The sequence below is a fragment of the Notechis scutatus genome, chromosome 11 (genome assembly GCF_049901735.1).
Source record: "Notechis scutatus isolate UNSWTSFEM ecotype Mainland chromosome 11, rNotScu1.2, whole genome shotgun sequence".
Lineage (NCBI taxonomy): Eukaryota > Metazoa > Chordata > Lepidosauria > Squamata > Elapidae > Notechis > Notechis scutatus.
In genome coordinates this window covers 4,559,090-4,578,289 of record NC_142019.1, presented here as the reverse complement: position 1 = coordinate 4,578,289, position 19,200 = coordinate 4,559,090, and the positions used below count along the sequence as shown (strand labels likewise).

The 19,200-nt window shown below is 40.8% G+C and overlaps 1 protein-coding gene across 2 annotated transcripts in view; it reads left to right on the top strand.

Moving 5' to 3' along the window:
• EFL1 (elongation factor like GTPase 1) overlaps positions 1–19,200 on the top strand; it is a 64,730-nt gene that overhangs the window by 2,091 nt on the left and 43,439 nt on the right. For both annotated transcript variants that reach the window (XM_087972607.1, XM_087972606.1), the window contains 10 exons: positions 1,250–1,383; positions 2,337–2,474; positions 3,883–4,097; positions 5,236–5,359; positions 6,545–6,621; positions 6,923–7,059; positions 7,630–7,752; positions 8,339–8,438; positions 14,469–14,614; positions 16,036–16,214. In XM_087972607.1, coding sequence (XP_087828733.1) covers positions 1,250–1,383; positions 2,337–2,474; positions 3,883–4,097; positions 5,236–5,359; positions 6,545–6,621; positions 6,923–7,059; positions 7,630–7,752; positions 8,339–8,438; positions 14,469–14,614; positions 16,036–16,214 — 1,373 coding nt within the window. Of the gene's footprint in view, positions 1–1,249; positions 1,384–2,336; positions 2,475–3,882; positions 4,098–5,235; positions 5,360–6,544; positions 6,622–6,922; positions 7,060–7,629; positions 7,753–8,338; positions 8,439–14,468; positions 14,615–16,035; positions 16,215–19,200 lie in introns of those variants that run through there.

The window sequence follows — 19,200 nt, the reverse complement described above, 5'->3', positions numbered from 1 at the left end:
GAATAACTATTTGTGAATATATGCGTATGTTTAAGTTAATTTGTTTCAACAAGCGTTATTTGTTTTTATTGTATAATCGCTGGTGTTACATGGACTTTGTGTCTCTAGAGAACAACTAGTGTATGGTTTCAGAGGAAGCCAGGCATAAAAGTAACAAATTGCCATATGGATGAAGTTTTTGTGGAGTTTTTTGTTTTTGTTTTGTATTCTTTGCTACATATTTTCAAGCAGGCTGCAGAAGCAGTACAGCCTTCCCTTTTGGAGAATGCTTTAACTTTAATTCTTTCACTGAGCAAAATATTGGACTTTCTGGGCTAAAAAAAACCTCCTTTCAACTCTATGATTCTGCAAAAAATGTATTTTTCTGAGTTGTCAGCCAAAAAAAAATTATTCTTTTCTTGCTGAGTTGTCAGCAAAAAAACCCAAAACACTATAATCATATTTGGTGGAAATTGATTATTGTTTTTCTTTATTTCTCTTTCTAGGCAAAACAACTTTAGCCGATTGTCTCATTTCTAGCAACGGAATAATATCTAGAAGATTGGCAGGAAAGGTGCTTTAAGATCTATTCAATCTTTTATTTTAAATATTAATGTTTTGTCACGAAAACCTATGGAATGTATAGGGAAACACATGCTTTGTGATTTTCATCCATGCAGCTGCGATATTTGGACAGCCGAGAAGATGAGCAGATTCGAGGTATCACAATGAAGTCAAGTGCAATTTCATTGCCTTTGTGAAAGGTAAAGTAGTTAAGCACATTCTCTGTGTGCATTTGAACTGTTGAACTGTTAAAATGTTGAATGATCATAAAATAGTCTCCCTGAATTGAGTTTTAATTGGTAATTGTTTCCTACTCTGTTACTTATTATATGATCTGTTCAAATGAAATCATGATCTGTTATTTTTTAAACCCACAGACCAATTTTTAAAAGGATGAGCAGTGAAGAATAAAGATATGGGTGAAAGTTTAAAGGTTGCATAGTTACTGAAATACAAAAATATAGTTTGCACAAGCACAGAGAATATATATTTAATTCAAACCACTAACAAACTATAGTTGATTACCCAGCAATAACGTGAAACTACTGACTGCAAACAGATACATTAAATTTTATAGTGTACTTCTATCTGGTAGAAGAGAAAATACCTGAGCAGACACATTCATCTGTTTAATGGTAGTTCATTTGCTTTCTGGCTTCACTTCCAAAATACTTGTCATTTAATTTTGTTTTTTCTTTGATTCTAGATAATCAGGAACACCTCATCAATCTGATAGACTCCCCTGGCCATGTGGATTTCTCTTCAGAGGTGTCCACAGCTGTCAGACTTTGTGATGGTTGCATCATTGTGGTAGATGCTGTGGAAGGAGTCTGCCCACAGGTATTGGAAAACAAGATGCTTTTCACTAATAAACGATAAAATATCAATAACAGTGGGTCTTTCACATCTGTTGGATTTTAACACCAGGAATTAAGGCAGGTTTTTGATCCAAGTATGCCAAGCCGAAAAGCACATATGTTTATAGTTGCTAACTTTAATAGCATTAGCACTTAGACTTATACACTGCTTCACAGTGCTTTACAGCCCTCTCTAATCAGTTTTACAGAGAGCATATGGCCTTCAACAATCTGGCTTTTCATTTTACTGACCTTGGAAGGATGGAAGGCTGAGTCAACCTTGAGCCGGTCAGGAATCGAACTCCTGGCAGTCGGCAGAGTTAGCCTTCAGTGCTGCATTCTAAACATTGCTCCACGAAGCCTTTAAGAACAACCTGGTTTTAGTTTTTAACTTCACTTGGTGACTATGATGTGTGTGTTTGTAATAAAGTAATTCTGTGAAAGGATATAACAGAACGGTTCATTAGCATCTGCCATCATCCATGCTTTAGTTCAAGTTAGATCGTTACTGTTTGTAAGATGAGTTTTGTTTTATAGAGATCTATAATATTCCATAGTTGAAAGTGAAGGTTTAGAACAAGCGTGGATACAACTGTTGGCATCTCTTTCGAGATGCTACACTTTTTACTAAGCTGACTCATTAGCTATGAAGTCCCAGGAAAATAGATGTATGGGTTAAGAAACACTGACAAGGAGCCAGTGCCCTCTCTGAGCCTGTTACCATACCCAGTTGGCACCTCCTTAGCTCAAATTATGTACTTTCCTGGCATGGTGCAGCTACTGTGTGAACTCCAGAAAAGAAAGGCTGACAAGTGACATCTGTGCCCACGCTCAGTTCAAAGCGTCTCAGCCTTGGACCCAAAGGTGCTACAAATCCCTATTTGTGTGTTTTACTTCATAACCTTCTGTGAACACAAAAATTGTGTTTTGTCGTAGACACATGCAGTGTTACGTCAAGCTTGGCTGGAAAACATCCGTCCAGTCCTGGTGATTAATAAAATAGATCGTCTCATCTTGGAACTCAAATTTACCCCTCAGGAAGCATATTCTCACCTTAAGAACATCTTGGAACAGGTAAGAGAGTTCCTTGTCTCAGTATTGGAAAATGGAAAAAGCTGTATTTCCAATACATATTAATCAATCAATCAGAATAGAGATGGAAGTGACCTTGGAGGTCTTCCAGACCATAAGCCATTTCAGACAGGTGGCTGACCAGTCTCTTCTTAAAAACCTCCAGTGATGAAGCACCCACAACTTCTTGTGGCAAGCCGTTCCCCTGGTTAATTGTCCTCCCTGTTAGGAAGTTTCTCCTTAATTCCAGGTTGCTTCTCTCCTTGATTAGTTTCCATCCATTGTTTCTTGTCTTGCCTTCTGGTGCAGATTGAGTGAATTGGGTTTTTTTTGTATACAAGTAGTCCTAGGCTTACAATTGAGCCCAGAATTTCCATTGCTAAGCAAGACCGTTGTTAAGTGTGAATTTTTGTCCCATTTTATCCCCTTTCTTGCCACCGTTGTCAGGAGAACCACTGCAGTTGTTTAAGTTAGTAACACAGGTGTTAAGTGAATCTGGCTTCCCCATTGACTTTGCTTGTCAGAAGGTCGCCAAGAGTGATCACATGACCCCAGGACACTGCAACCCTCATAAATATGAGTCAGTTGCCAAGCACCAGAACTCTGATCTTGTGATCCTGGGGATGCTGCGAAGGTTGTAAGTATGAAAAATGGCCCTCATTATTTTCAGAGCCACTGCAACCTGAATGGTCATTAAACAAACGGACTGTCTGTACTTAATTTTAATAGCATAAGTGCTTGTGTCAGTCTGTGCTCCCTCTAAATCCCAAGAAAGAAATACTCAGACTCCATGGTGTAGAGCAAAGTCATCCTTTTACTGGGAGATAAAGTGGAAACGACAGAGCCAATTCCGAAACTAAGAAATTGGCGGGTAGAACACATATACAAAGGAATAGAATTGCTCCCACCCCCCAAAGTTCAAATGATTCTTCCAATTAAAACTTCTGAACATGATCATGTGGTCATCTCCAGGTGGTGATGAGGCTACTGTCAGTTGACCTTGACATATTTTGATAAAAGTTCGCAGTTGCGCAAAAAGGGACAGAGGCTAGCGAAGAAATGGAAAGTTAAAGAAAAGAATCCCCCCTCCCCTTGCTAACCCAGCAAAGGAATGCAAAACACCTCCTGCCTTCTTCCCCTCCAAGATTCCCCCCTCCCACCGTTTCATGACAGCCGAAAGAAGTAAATTGGCATAGCAGCAGAGATGCAATAGTTAGAAGACAGAATATACTTATTAGGAAGATATCTTGAGGCTGACATTTTGTATAACACCTTTAATTCCTATTTTTCTGGTGTTTTAATGCGTTGTTTATGCTAAGGTTTCTAAGGTTTATGCTAAGGTTTCTACTGCCTGTAGGACCATAAAGCTAGAACGTCACACATAGAATAAACGACACAATTTTGTTTCTAGGTAAATGCAATCACTGCTACACTCTTCACCTCCCAAATCCTTGAAAAAAGAGCCGAGAAAGACACGGACGTTCAGCTGAATCCTGATCCTGCTAACGTTGACCAGGTTTATGACTGGAGTGCAGGCTTGGAGTGTACAGATGATTCTCACCTTTATTTTTCACCTGATCAGGGGAATGTAGTCTTTGCCAGCGCAATTGATGGCTGGGGTTTTGGGTGAGTTTATACTTAATGGGATTTATTTGATTTCATACAGTCTGCCATTCCAGAAGATGGCTTATAACGTTTACAAAAAGAGTAAAAAAGTTAAAACCCATATAAGCATTGTTAGGGACCCCAATATACCCCACTTTATGGTCTGTTTCTGTTGCTCCCCTCTGGGAGGAGGCTTGTGCCATCCATCTGATAAACTCTCAAGGTTCATGTTTATGTAGTGTTTGTTGGAGGTGGCTGACCCTTTGAGAGCTGTAGGCAACAAAATTTTATTTTAATGTGTGCCGATCAGTGTACATTCAAAGTGAGAATAAAAGTTATTCTAAGTCTATAAAGAGGTAGTCTGGACTAAAAGTGTGTGAGAATAACCAATTGAGATGCAAATAACACAAACATACAACAGGTTCCATAGTCATAGATAACAACTAGATTAGCCTTTGACCTGGGACCAGAGCCAGGAGGAGGTGGGAGTTAAAGATTGAAAGAGAATGTGGCAGTGAGGGCTAGAAGGGTGGGTGTGTGCGTGCGTGCATGCGTGCGTGTGTGTCTTGCTAAGCTCATGAGTATCCATATTGTCTACTTATCGCCAGCCCTGTATGCACATCCAGACAATAGACAACACTTACACCCATCAAATGTGCATGTGTGAAGCGGGACAAGAGTTTGTGGCATGCATGCTAATAGATACCCTTTCAGTAAAGTATCTGATGAGACACACTAACATTAAAGAAAAAAAAAACAAGAAAGTCCAGGTGGCTCAGTGGTTAAGGTACAGTACTGCAGGCTACTTCTGCTGCCTGCCAGCTGCCTGCAATTTGGCAGATCGAATCTCACCAGGCTCAAGGTTGACTCAGCCTTCCATCCTTCTGAGGTGGGTAAAATGAGGACCCAGATTGTTGGGGGCAACTCTGTAAACCACTTAGAGAGGGCTGTAAAGCACTATAAAGTGGTATATAAGTCTAAGTGCTATTGCTATTATGTGAGTTCACTGTAAAGTAGTTGCAAAAAGGCTGTTTTTCAATCACCTCAGAGAAGCGTTGTACAGCTGGTTACTGTGCAGATGGACAACACATGCCTTATTATCAAGACTGTTCATTTAAATGGATTTCTCCCATGACTTATTTTGTGTTTTGTTTCCCAGGATTGAACATTTTGCTAAGCTGTACAGCCAGAAGATGGGAATCAAGCCGTCAGTATTATTGAAGACTCTCTGGGGAGATTATTATTTAAACATGAAAGCTAAGAAGATCATGAAAGTGGATCAGGTAAGTTGGGCATCGCGGATGTGAAACAGGACTCTTGATCACACTTTTTTTTGCGGGGGGGCAAAATGGTGTGGGCATCATTGCCCCTTTCTTGAATGAGTAATTTTGCACCCAAATTCAATGCATGGGTGAGCAGCAATTGTTAATTCAGAGCACTACGAGAAACTGCAGTATCAGGTGTTTAATTGCTGGTATCAGGAGAAATACATTCAGCACCATAAACCAAAGCTTTACATCAGCAAAGGAAAGAACTCATCTATCACTTTGGCTGACTTTTTCCCCCCTTCCAGGGTGGTTTTTCAAATGGAGAAATATTTGAACTCTGATTCTTTTAAATTTGATGTTGCTCGGTCCAGTCTCTCACTTTACCATCTCATTTTTGTCTGACCATAATGTTTTATTGCCATAACTTAGCAAAACTTGGGTTCATTCTAGTTCATTGTAGGTTCCACATTTTGTGTGTGTGTGGGGGGGGAAGTCCTCTACAAGTTATTTGTCCCCCATAAAAGCTTGGTGAATGACACATATGTAATAGGTGTGAGACTAGATGGTGGGTCTTATCTATATGTGTAAGATTCATGTAACTCAGCGGTCCCCAACATTTCCTCCTTAGCAGCCCGGCCTGGCCCAGGGAGGGGCATGTGTGACAGCTCCATTGGTGCGAGTGGAGGGTGCTTGTGCTCACATGCAAAGCTCCATTTGTGAACAGAGAATGTTTGCCCGAGTGCAAGTGAAGATTTGTGTGTAAAGCACAAGCACCCTTCACCCAAGTGCCATCTACTTGCATGAGTGGAGATGCTTCCACACGGCCACATTCTTGAGCCTGGGAAAATGGGAGGGGGGAATTTCTTGTAGTGTATGTGGTTAGACATAATAGCATTCTTCTTTTAAGTCAAGGTCATGTTATTTCTGCACCTGAGTGAGGGGACGTCTCATGTTGGGACGGATGGTGATTGGGGCATGTGATGGGATGATGGGTGCAGAGGGTGGATTTGTAGTTTTTACTTATCGCAAGGAAACCCAGAATTTTCAGATTCGGGATTCCCCAGATGTGCCAGTTTACTATCCAAACAAAACACAACTTTTGAGAAGATGTTTGTCTTGGAGTTATTTGTTGGAATGGAGGTTTTCTGGAACGCTGACAGCTGCTTTGTATGTTTGTCTAACCTGGCATTCTCTTTGTAGCTGAAAGGGAAAAAACCTCTATTTGTGCAACTAGTGCTGGAGAATATATGGAGTCTCTACGAGGCAGTGACCAAGAGGTAAGAGATAAATCCTTGAATAGCATTTTCTTGATTGGAAGTATTCTATGCCTACTCTGCATCACCCAAGAGACAGATGAGTTTGATCGTCGATTAATATGTTGGTTTGGTACCTATTTCCATCTGGGGGAAAAAATGATAATGTAAGATGAGGCCTGGGTTGGTGGGTTGATCAAGCAACTGCAGTGTCACATTAATAAGTGCAACTGGCCAGTGAATTTAGAAGTCCCCTTTTGTTTTTTTCTTCCTGGGTTCGCTGAGTAGTAAATATCTTGTGTCTTTTTTTCTCTCCCCTGCACAGAGACAAAGAGAAAATAGAGAAAATAATCTCCTCTCTGGGACTAAAAATTGCCGCTCGTGAATTACGCCACACAGACCCAAAGGTTCAGCTTAATGCCATTTGTAGTCAGTGGCTGCCAATATCAGATGCAGTTCTCTGTATCCTTTTGAGAAAAATACTGTTTACACCGCAAACTGGTACTGTATTGGTTCTCTTTCCCTTTACTTTTTGATTTTGATTTTAATAAGCAGGAGGGTTAGCATTCATTTAACTCTTCCAAAGTATTAGTGGTGGATTGGCGTAACCAGCCATTGCTCACTTGCCTTAAGTTGCCTAAGTCATTCCTGGGCTTTTTGGTGTCTTTCAAATTCCTTTCTAGAACATAGTAGGATTATTTAGATGATTTATTTTATATTAGAAGATATCTGGTTTCTTATAAATGTTTGGGTCTTTTATAAGAGGGAAAAAACAATAAAAGGAGTCAGAAAAGGGTACCAAAAAACCAATAACACCACACCACATTTTTACATATTTATTCCCGGGTGATTCTGCAGAGCTGTTCAGTTCTGAATTATGTTAGGATTTGATGGGTAAGTATGAACTTTGAAAAAAAAAAGATTCTTGCAGGGGGGATTTGCTCTTACTGAATAGTCCATATCCTTTTCTTCCTTTTCACTGTTGCTGAAATCTCAGATTGCATCCCTGTGTATCCTTAATGCACTGATTAGCCATGGTTTGTGATAAACTGCCTAGTCCTCTTGATATCACTGCTGAGAGAGTGGAAAGGCTACTGTGCATTGGAGCCAAAACATTTGATTCTCTGCCAGAAGAAACACAAGAGCTAAAAGAGGGTGAGTAAACATTAGCAAGTTGAAAAGTAAAGGAGGCAGTTTGGATAATCGAAAAAATAGCCTTTTTAAAGGGCAATTAGATCCCTAACTGCACTATTCTGTCATTTAACATAGAAAGTTCAAAACATTCTCAAAGATCCATCTCATCCTGGGCACACTTTTTTTGAACTATTACCATCTGGCAGACAGTACGGAATAATAAAAATGACAAATAGGCTGAAAAACAGCTTCTATCCCAGAGTAGTAACTATATTGAATTCTACTGTATAGTGCAATACTAATATTGCAATACTAATATTCTACTGTATAGTGCAATACTAATATTGCAATACTAATGCAATATCAGGGGTTTTCCATTCAATTGTATAGAATATGAAGGATGTGTGCTTTTGTTTTATTTTTTAATGTATAATGCACACTGAAGATGGCATTTAATTTCATTGTATGAGGTGTAATGACAATGAACTAAATGAACTATAACCTTCGTTTGTATTTATTAAAGAATTGGCATCTACATATCAAACCAGAGACTCTTTCTTTCAGACCCTAAAAAGAAATATAACTATGTTTTTTCATGTTTGCCTAGCGTTTATGAAATGCAGCAGTGAAGAAACTGCCCCTGTCGTTGTGTTTATATCCAAAATGTTTGCAGTTGACGCTAAAACATTACCGCAGAACAAACCAAGGTGAGAACAAGTCTCCCATTTGATCTCTGTGTGGATAGTTGCTAAACCATAATTTTCAGCTTCAGTTGTTTTTCTTTGAGACCTAGTTGGCTTATTTTTCCTCCTCTGACAAGTAAAGCAGTTATTTTTGGAGTTCAGTAGGAAATATGGCACAGACTCTTGGAATATGTTACACTTGTAAGATTTGTCTAGGTGTGTAAATTAAAGAATAATTGGTTTGTCATGTAATGAAAGCTATAGTTAACATATCAATGTATGTAACACATTCAGATAATTTTTCTATAACCAGATCTTTTAAATTCTAATGTTTAGGTTAATTATAGTCAAGGGAGCCTTGGTTTTCTTAATGTAGTTAGTTAATGATTCAATTGGCTGGATTCACTTACCCAGCTAAATCATAAATTGTGACTTACAAAGAAGAATTGCTGAATATAATACACCTGTACCAGAATGAAACCACATTACAGGCAGTGCTCAACGTATGACCACAGTTGAGTCTGGAATCACCATTTTTTGAGTGAAATAGTTCTTAAGTGATGTCATGTGACTGCTTTGCATCACCATAATAGCAATAGCAATAGCACTTAGACTTATAAAGTGCTTCACAGTGCTTCACAGCCCTCTCTAGGTGGTTTACAGAGTCAGCCTCTTGCCCCAACAATCCGGGTCCTCATTTTACCCACCTCGGAAGGATGGAAGGTTGAGTCAACCTTGAGCTGGTCAGGAATCAAACTCCTGGCAATGTGAACAGAGTTAGCCTGCAATACTGTATTGTAACCACTGGGAAGGAAAGGTAGGTAGATAGGTAGGTAGGTAGGTAGGTAGGGAAGGAAGGAAGGAAGGAAGGAAGGAAGGAAGGAAGGAAGGAAGGAAGGAAGGAAGGAAGGAAGAGCACTTAGACTTATATACCGCTTCACAGTGCTTTACATCCCTCTCTAAGTGATTTACAGAGCCAGCCTGTTGCCCCCAACAATCCGGGTCCTCATTTTACTCTCCTCGGAAGGATGGAAGGCTGAGTCAACCTTGAGCCTGGTGAGAGTCGAATTGCCAAACTTCAGGCAGCCGGCAGTCAGCAGAAGTAGCCTGCAGTACTTGCACTCTGACCACTGCGTCACCGTGGCTCATAATCCCACCTCTCTTATTTGCGATTGTTAAGTGGATCACTAGGGAGAGTGCCTGGCCTTCTTGGATGCAGCAAGTCAAGGAGGGGACCCGGGCCTCCCACTACATCTGGGAGACCAGCTCACCAAGGAATGCAATGCAAATCCAGTTTCCCCTCCATTTGTAACCTTCACCGTCAATAGAAGAGATTGCAAATGTTTGAAGGATGCTTGGCAACCGGTCATAAAGGCAAACAGGCTGCCAAGAACATGAGATGCAGTCATGTAATTGGGGGGGCATCTGACATGACATTTTACGATGGATGGAAATGCTTTATGGGCCATAAAGTAGCCATTCTGAAGTCATGAAACAATCAGTTGTAAGTCGGGGATTGCTGTATAACCTAGCTGAATGTGCCAAAACAGGGGAGATGAGCCAGGAAAAAGACACAATTTATTTAAGGAAACGTGAATAGATATGCTTTGCATGTTTAGGCGGACACCAAAAGCACCAGGGGGATTTTTTTTGTTTTTTGTTTTGGAAAAAAACCAACCCTCTCCTTGAGATACCTTCATATTGTTCATCCTGAGAAGGATGGTAACCAGTAGTTGTTCGTGAAAGTGAGCTCTCCAGCTTGCTTTCTGTGGCTTCTTGTTCTCCAAAATCAATGAACCACATGAAGGGTGTCTTGTGAATTTTGCCTAGGGAGTTTTTAAAGATGTTAAAAAGTTTTAAGAGATGTAATAAAAGGCTGCATGTCAAGCCCGAAATTGACATATCTGTAGCCATTTTAGTTAGGCTTAGTATATATTCTTTTTCTTATTTTCTCTGTGGTAGTCATGGGGGAAGGGTTTCCTAAGGGGGGATGAGTGGAATTAGAGATAGTTGTTTAGGCTAGGTGATTCTTCTTCCCGTGGGAAAACGAGTTGTCTGTGCTTAGGCCTCTTGAGGTGGAGATTTATGACATCAAGCAACGTTGAATTACTTCTATTGGAGAATGTGACTTTTGGGCATTGTTTCTAACTTTTAATATTGTGGGGTAATTTTGCGTTGTATCAGATCCGGAATTATTATGGACTTTGCCAATTTGATGCTTTCCTAAATAAAAGAATTTGTCTTGGAAGACGGACTTTGTTCTTTTTTTAAAAAAATGGATTTCATCACTTGGAAACCTGACACTGCAATCCTTTCTGATTAGAGGACACTGAATGTTTTGACCACTAGATGGTGGCAATCCACTGTGGATTAAGCAGCTCTTGAAACTTTCCAAAGTGACTGTTTTAACTTTCACTTCCAGTTTGGCAAATTAGCTGTAGGAGGTAGGACTGTTGTGTTTTTATGAGTAAGGGTGGAGTATTTGGGGTGTCAGTGACCCTCTTTCTGGCCACATGATCTTGTGGCTGCAGATGGCTCATGGAGATTAGTTAATCAAGTTCTGCCACCAAAGTAAGAGTTTTATTTTTATGCCTTCCTGGTTTTAAACTTCCACAGTTGAATTCTTTCTGCATCATTTTGAATTTGTTTTTGTACCTACATCCCTAGCTAAAATGAGGACGATTAAAGTCTTGAAGCAGAACATAAAAGAGGTGCTGCTTTTCTGGTCCTTACACAGTCGTGGGGATCATGTAAAGGGATTTATAACACAATTTTCCTGGGCCTCAGGCCTCAAAACAGCGGGAAATGAAGATGCTAAAAGCTCAAAAGAAAGCATTGGGCCATATGAAGCTCCAGGGTTTCCATTCACCCATCCCCGATTTCATAGCTACCCTAATACAAGTAATCCTTGACTTACAGCCACAATTGAATGCCAGATTTCCGTTGATAAGTGAGAAAGTTGTTCAGTGAGTTTTGCTGTATTTTACGACCTTCCTTGCCATAGTTGTTAAGTGAATCACTGCAGTTGTTGAGTTAGCAACACAGTTGTTAAGTGAATCTGGCTTCCCCATTGATTTGGCTTGTCAGAAGGTCACAAATGGTGATAACATTATCCTGGGACACTGTCATAAGTACGAATCAGTTGCCAAGCGTCTGAATTTTGATCACGTGACCACAGGGGATGCTGCAAGGGTCATACGTGTGAAAAGCGATCGTAAGTCACATTTTTCAGTGCCGTTGTAACTTTGAACGGTCACTAAACGGACTCTTCTACGTAAGCCCAGTTAGTGTATGTCTTGTTCAGCTATGCAGAATGAAATAAAGCCGTGATATCACCTGGCATAAGAATTCAGTAATGCTAAGCTCTTTTTCTTTCAATATTTCAGTTTAGCAGTCTCTTCATGCCTTTTGGTTTTTTAAGCGTTTGCATAATCTATCATTTCTCTTCCTCCCCCCATCTGCATTGGTCATTATAAAACCCTTTACTTACTTCTTTATAAAGGATTCATCCTGAATTCTGGTCTCGTCCATTAAGGTCAGCCCGCAGCTTGCTATTTATCTGTTAAACAAAATCGGAATTTCTATCAACTCTGAATGCATTTCAAGGACTTTGTTGAGGTAATTCCCCGTTAGGAGAATGAGCACATACAGGGAGACGTATTTGAGAGGAGTGTTTGAATAATACACATACAGCACACAGATACACTGTACAGTTAATGTAGGTTTTTACTTCCAGAAACGTTAAGCAAAGTCCAAAATAGGCAGTCCAAAGTCATTCACAGGTAAAATCAGTCAGTTTTCATCCAGGGATAATCCAAATATCAAATTCCAGTGTCAAAAACAGTTCAGTATCAGACTTACATTAAATCCAGTAATATCAGTCAATTAGAAGAAATGGAGCAACGGCAATACTTTCCAACAGAAGGAAACAGAGATACACTTACACTCTCTTCTGAGACTCAGACTAAAACAATCCAGGTTTCGGGTTCCATCTTATGGCTGTTTGAAAAACCACACCCAATTGCAGTTTTTGCAATCTCTTAAAGACATAGTACTAAAATGTTTATCCTGGTTTATATATTTCTAACCCAAATACCTGTTAGGTGACTTATATTCCTAACAGACTTCTCTCCTGCAAGCAATTTATCAGTTCATAAAGCTGAAGCGTTTCCTCTTAAGTAGGCTTCAGCCAGAGTATGATAAAAATTGCCTTTAAAATAGTTAATATTGCAACCATAAGCACCACTTTAAATCATTATACGCTGTGAAAGTTTTATTGGAATTTGTCACACATTTTGCAGAAGTTTTAAATTGTTTCCATTAAGGCAACTCTAGCATGTAAAATAATGGCTTTAATAACTGCTATTTTAATAACAGCTTGGTATTTCTTCACTAGCTATTAATATTGATATATTATTATCCGTGCACAGCAATGTGAAGTCACAACTGTCAGTTCTTTAGCTGGTATTGGCATCCAGTTCTTCCCAAGAACCTAAGGCAACATAATGTATATATGCAGATCCAAGCGCGTTTTTTGTTTTGTAATTGACAGGTGGAAATTTTGCCAGTGCGCAGATTTTTTTAAGTGCTGTCCAAGTGTTTTTGGTATGGCACCCAACGCCCCAATAGCCACTGGGACTTCCATGTCTGGTTTATGCCACTCTATAATCTTTCAACTTCAATTTTCATACTTTGTGACCTTCTCCAATTCTTCCTCTTCCCTTTTACTATCCCTTGCTATTGCCAAATCCATTATCCACACTTTATTATGGTTATTATTCCTATTTACATGTAGTCTACTAATTTTAACGTTACTCATACACTATACTAACATTACATGCAACACACAGATACTTGATTTGATACTTTTGATTATCAGAGTCTTCTGAAAGATGTATATATTTATCATCCTCATCTCTTAGTCACTTTTGAATCACTTTTAGGCCTGAAAATGTTAAATTTTTGCAGATGAATGCTCATAATCTTATGACTAGTCCTTAAATTGTTTTTAAATGTTTCCCTTCCAGAGAGGTGTCAACATTCTAAAGCAATTAACAGATAACAGATAATCAGAGTTGGAAGGGACCTTGTAGGTTATCTAGTCCAATCCCCCGCACAAGCGGGAGATCCTACACCATTTCTGACAGATGGCAGTCCAATCTCTTCTTGAAAGTCTCAAGTGATAAATCATACAATTAAATGTACGATTGATGTTGTGAGAGAAGAACAAAATTATTTGCGGCTGGTAATTAAAAATATTTTTTTAAATATTCAGATTTTATCTATTTGTTCCATACTGGCTGCTAGCCAGAATGGTCATGTTTGCAGAATCAATAGTAGCAACTGTAAGAACTGATGTAAGTTGCCATCTATAGTGGTTGACCCGATAGCTTTATTAAAGCTACTAGCTCGATACCCGTGCTTTGCTATGAAACTATGTGGTCTGGCTTAGTTTTGGGGGAGGAAAATAAGGGGGGGAAATTGTGCCTCTGCCTTCCAGCATCCATTGATATTCATCTGGCTAGCATCCTGTCAGTGTGAGAGAGTTGAGGGCTGTTTGGAAACTGAAACAGAACTTGCTGTGTGAGCAAGAAGGAGACAGCAAGGAGCCTGGGCATGGCTTAGCTCAGCTGTTCTGTACTAAAGCTGGTTGCTGCTCTGAAACAGAAACTGAAACTCCTCTCCTCTGCTTGTGTTTTGTATTTGGAACAGATTTCAAGTGGGGAGGGGGAGTAGAACTCCTTAGCATCAAAGCGTGTTAATAATAATATAGGAAATACTAATGCTCTAATGGTCATTTTGAAAAATCCTTTCTTAGTGAGCACCTAGAAGTCAAGAGGAACATACATGCCAAATTTCAAGTTTGTAGGCTTTACGGTTCTGGAGATTTTGTGATGATACGTGAGTGGTGTTTCGCTTTTATATATACAGATTATCAGCCGGCCACTCATTAATGATTTTGTTTCACAAACTGTCCTTGCTAGTGTGCAGACCTGCAATTAGGAAGCTAAAGTCGCCTTTCAAAACTCTCATATTGTCCCCAACGGTACACAGGCCTTTGTCACAAGAAGAAATAGCCCAAAGACGTGAGCATGCGAGGCAGCGGCGTGCTGAAAAGTTAGCGGCCGTTCAAGAGTCAGCATCTGAGGGAATTGGAGGAAGTTTGATGAACCCAACTTTAGAGGCAGAAGAGAATCGAGGTAAGAGAAAGATCAGGATTAAATTGTTTATCTAGGACAGAGGTGAGAAACTACAACCCCTTTCTGACATGTGGACTTCAATTCCCAGAATTTCATGCTGGCTCAGGAATTCTGGGAGTTGAAGTCCACAGGTCATAAAAGGGCCCTAGTTCCTCACTCTTGATCTAGGAGATAAATGGTAACGGTAGAGGGCACTCTGGCAGTAGGTATGAAACAAAGTCAACCTCTGCATTGGATTTCAAGTCCACACATCTGGAAATTGCCAAACAATGTCTTAGAGGCTGCTGGCAGCAGTTCTCTGCTAGTCCTAAGTTCTCACTGTCATTCAACTGGCTTTGGGAACATTGCAACATACACCATGATAGCGTGTCAACAGCCAAATCTGGCGCATGGCAGTTTGCTGCTAGAAGTAAATTTGGGTAGCCTGTTTTCTCTCCAGCAGGCCCTTTGAAGTGGTTATGAGAAATAAGCCTCTTTTGTTTTACAGAGCAGATGGTTCATGGTGCTTGCCAATAAGTTTTGTTTCTCGTGTTGAACCTCCCTGGATACTTACTTGTGAGCGAACACTGTCAAATTCATTTGCAGCACCCAGGAGGAAAGAGAAATCTAGTTTGCTTCACATTATTGGGATGGCAATTAAATGTAGGCACTAGCACGTAACTGGTCCTGTACCAAATTTGCTTCTCTTTATTGATCCGGATGCTGGTCCCTTGGAAACTGCAGAAATATATTGTTGCAATGTTCCATCCCATTGTGGATGGACAACAGAGGCTTAAATCAGTTTTTTTTTCCCATAATTTTTTATTTTATATTTTTATTTTTAATTAGACAATATTTAATCTTACTAAAAAGCATAACAATTTAAAAATACATACCAAGAAGGGGAAAAAACAGTTTTATATATATTTGTTTTAAACTTACCAGTTGTTACTGGTTTACTAGTGAACTCACTACTATAACATAAACAATACAAGTCTGTAAAGATTCTCAGTCCTCCAGGTCATGGTTGTCCCAAAGGTGCTTTTTTTCAGGAGGTAGCTGGATTTTCTTGTTTTTTCTTTTGAAGATGTTTCGCTTCTCATCCAAGAAGCTTCTTCAGGTCTGACAGGATAGTATTCCCCATTATCCTGCCAGAGCTGAAGAAGCTTCTTGGATGAGAAGCAAAATGTCTTCAAAAGAAAAAAACAAGAAAGTCCAGTTGCCTCCTGAAAAAAGCACCTTTGGGACATAAACAATGCAAGTTACTATTGCAAGATATCACAAAATTTCTGCCATAACAACAGACAGAGCTGCATCCTCAAATTAATAGGAAACATTGCCTTTTCCCAAACATATATATCGCATTTCCGACAGTCATTCACTGACATACAGAACCGTGCCACTTTTCCAGTTCCCAACATGGAATATTATTCCTCCATCAGGGGATAACCAGCTGCCCACTCTTCAATCGGAGACCAACATCGTGGCTACTGAGAGAGAAGAGCTTGAAGCCAAGGAACCTTTCATTGCTTTTGCGAGGGTGTTTAGTGGTGTTGTGAAAAAGGGCCAGAAGCTCTTTGTCCTTGGACCAAAATATGACCCTGCAGAGTCACTGCACCAGGTAAGCTGCTGAGGTATGATGCATATGCCTCAACTTCCCCTTTTAGGAGGAACTCTGCTTTTTCCTACCTTTTGAAGGATGGCTGAACATTTAAGTAGGAATCCATGATATTTGTGATGACTTGGATCTACATCAGAAAGGGACTGTCTTTCTGAGGGTCACCCTACACTTTGCCCAGACAGTTGAGGGCTACAAAAGTAGATGAAGTCCCTGTTTTGGAGGTTATAAAGGATAAAATGGGTATTCGGGACAGTGATGGGATGCAACCAGTTTAACAACCGGTTCTGTGAGCGCGTGCTTCACTAAAGCGCGCTTCACGCACACACGCAGCGTTCGAAAACCACCAATTTTAGCCTCTAAAGCAGAGGTGGGATTCAGCTGTTTTTGACCAGTTCTGGAGAACCGGTAGAGGAAATTTTGAGTAGTTCACACAACCGGCAAATACCACCTCTGACTGGCTCCGCCATCCCCATCTCTTCTCAGCCTCCCATTGAGTCCCAGCTGATCGGCTGGGTTTTCTTTGGTTGCCCTGCACAGGAGAACGGAGCTGGAAAGCAGGTTAGTGGGGTGGGGAGGGAATGAGATTTTGCAGTATCCTTCCCCTGCCACGCCCACCAAGCCACGCCCAGAGAACCTGTAGTAAAAATTTTAAATCCCACCACTGCTCTAAAGCTTAACTTCTAGAGCGTCGCTGGTGAGTCAAACAGCTGAGGCACGGCAATGCACTGTGCCACGCCAATGAGCTGAGCTGAAGAACACAGAAGGGTGGGGGCAGGTGGGCTGGCCCAGCTGATTGCTATAACTACCAGTTCAGTAGAACCGGTCCGAACCGGCAGGAGCCCACCACAGGTTCAGGCCCTTGAAGATGTAAAAGATTCCTTTGAGCTCTTTCCTTCCCCCCCAAGAGAAATATTCACTCATGGGTCCTGTCCAAGGCAGCACCTAGCCATTTTTTAACAGATAACAGATAATCAGAGTTGGAAGGGACCTTATAGGTCATCTAGTCTAACCCCCCGCCCAAGCGGGAGACCCTACACCATTTCTGACAAATGCAGTCCAGTCTCTTCTTGAAAGCCTCCAGTGATGAAGCGCCCACAACTTCTGAAGGCAACTTCTGTTCCATTGGTTGATTGTTCTCACTGTCAGAAAATTTCTCCTTATTTCCAGGTTGAATCTCTCCTTGTTCAGTTTCCATCCATTATTCCTTGTCTGGCCTTCAGATGCTTTAGAAAATAGCTTGACCCCCTTCCTCCTCTCTGTGGCGGCCCCTCAAATATTGGAAGACTGCTGTCCTGCCTCCCCTGGTCCTTCTCTTCCCTAGACTAGCCAGGCCCAGTTCCTGTAACCGTTCTTCGTATGTTTTAGCCTCCAGTCCCCTAATCATCCTGGTTGCTCTTCTCTGCACTTTTTCTAGAGTCTCAACGTCTTTTTTATAATGTGGTGAACAAAGCTGGATGCAGTACTATCAGTGTGGTCCTACTAAGGCTTTATAGAGTGGTATTAGTACCTCCCTTGATCTCGATTGTATCCCTCTGTTAATGCAATTTAGGATTGCCTCAGTTTTTTTGGCTGCTGCTGCACACTGCTGGCTCCTATCTAATTTCAAAGAAGAAAGCACGGTTAGGCTTTCCGTAAGAAGCCACCAGGATATCCCAGGGCTATGAAATAGTTTTGAGAAATCAAAACAAGCATATCAAGAGAAGGCAGTGACCAAACACGGTTCACGTTGCTGCCAAGGAAGTCAGTGTATACAGGTAATCCTCGACTTGCAACAGTTCATTCAGTGACCATTCAAAGTTACAACAGGACTGGAAAAAAAGTGACTTATGGCCGTTTTTTACACTTAGTGACCATTGCAGGATCCCCATGGCCACATGATCAAAAGTCAGAGACTTGGCAACAGGTTCATATTTATGACCGTTGCTGTGTCCCAAGGTCACGTGGTCTACTTTTGTGACCTTCCGACAAGCAAAGGGGAAGGCAGATTCACTTAACAACCAGGTTACTAACTTATCAACTTGCGAAGGTTCACTTAAAAGCTGTGGCAAGAAAGATCGTAAAGTGGGGCAAAACACACTTAACTAATGTCTCACTTAACAACAGAAACTTTGGACTCAATTGTGGTCATAAGTAGAGGACTACCTGTATAACCAAGATATTCATCATGGGTTGAACCTGACTTGAGAAAGAATTTAATGGTATACAGGTAATCCTCAACTTACGACCACAATTGAGCCCAAAATGAAGGTTGCTAAGTGAGAAATTAGTTAAGTAAATTTTGCCCATTTTATGACTTTTCTTGCCACATTTCTTAAGTGGATCACTGCTGTTGTTAAGTTAGTAACATGGTTGTTAAGTGAATCTGGCTTCTCCATTGACTTTGCTTGTCAGAAGGTCACAAAAGGGGTTCGCGTGACCCCGGGACACTGCAACCGTCGTAAATGTGATTCACTTGCAAGTCTCTGACTTTTGATCGTGTTGCCATGGGGTCCATCTGCAACGGTCGCTAAGTGTGAAAAACCACCATAAGTCACTTTTTTCCAGTCCTGTTGTAACTTTGAATAGTCACTGAATGAACTGTTGCAAGTCGAGGATAACCTGTATACATTGACTTGTATCTGACTGTGTCCAGATACAAATCACGTGACCATGGGGATGCTGCAGTGGTCAGAAGTGTGGAAAATGGCCTTCAGTCACTTTTTTCAGCCCCATTGTAACTACAAACGGTCATTAAGCGAACCATTGTAAGTGGAGGATTACCTGTATATCTTACTTGTGGAATTTCTCTCCTCTCCTGCACAGGAGCAAGAATAAAATCTACTGTTAGGTCTTAGACCTTTTGGATGGGCTTCAGCTCGTGCTTCTGGCCAGGGGTGGGCTTCAAAGATTTCAACAACGGGTTCTCTGCTCAGTACCTGGGTGGGCGTGGCCTAGTTGGTCTCCTGCACCACGGCGGGGTGTATGTATGTGTGTGTGTGTGTGTGTG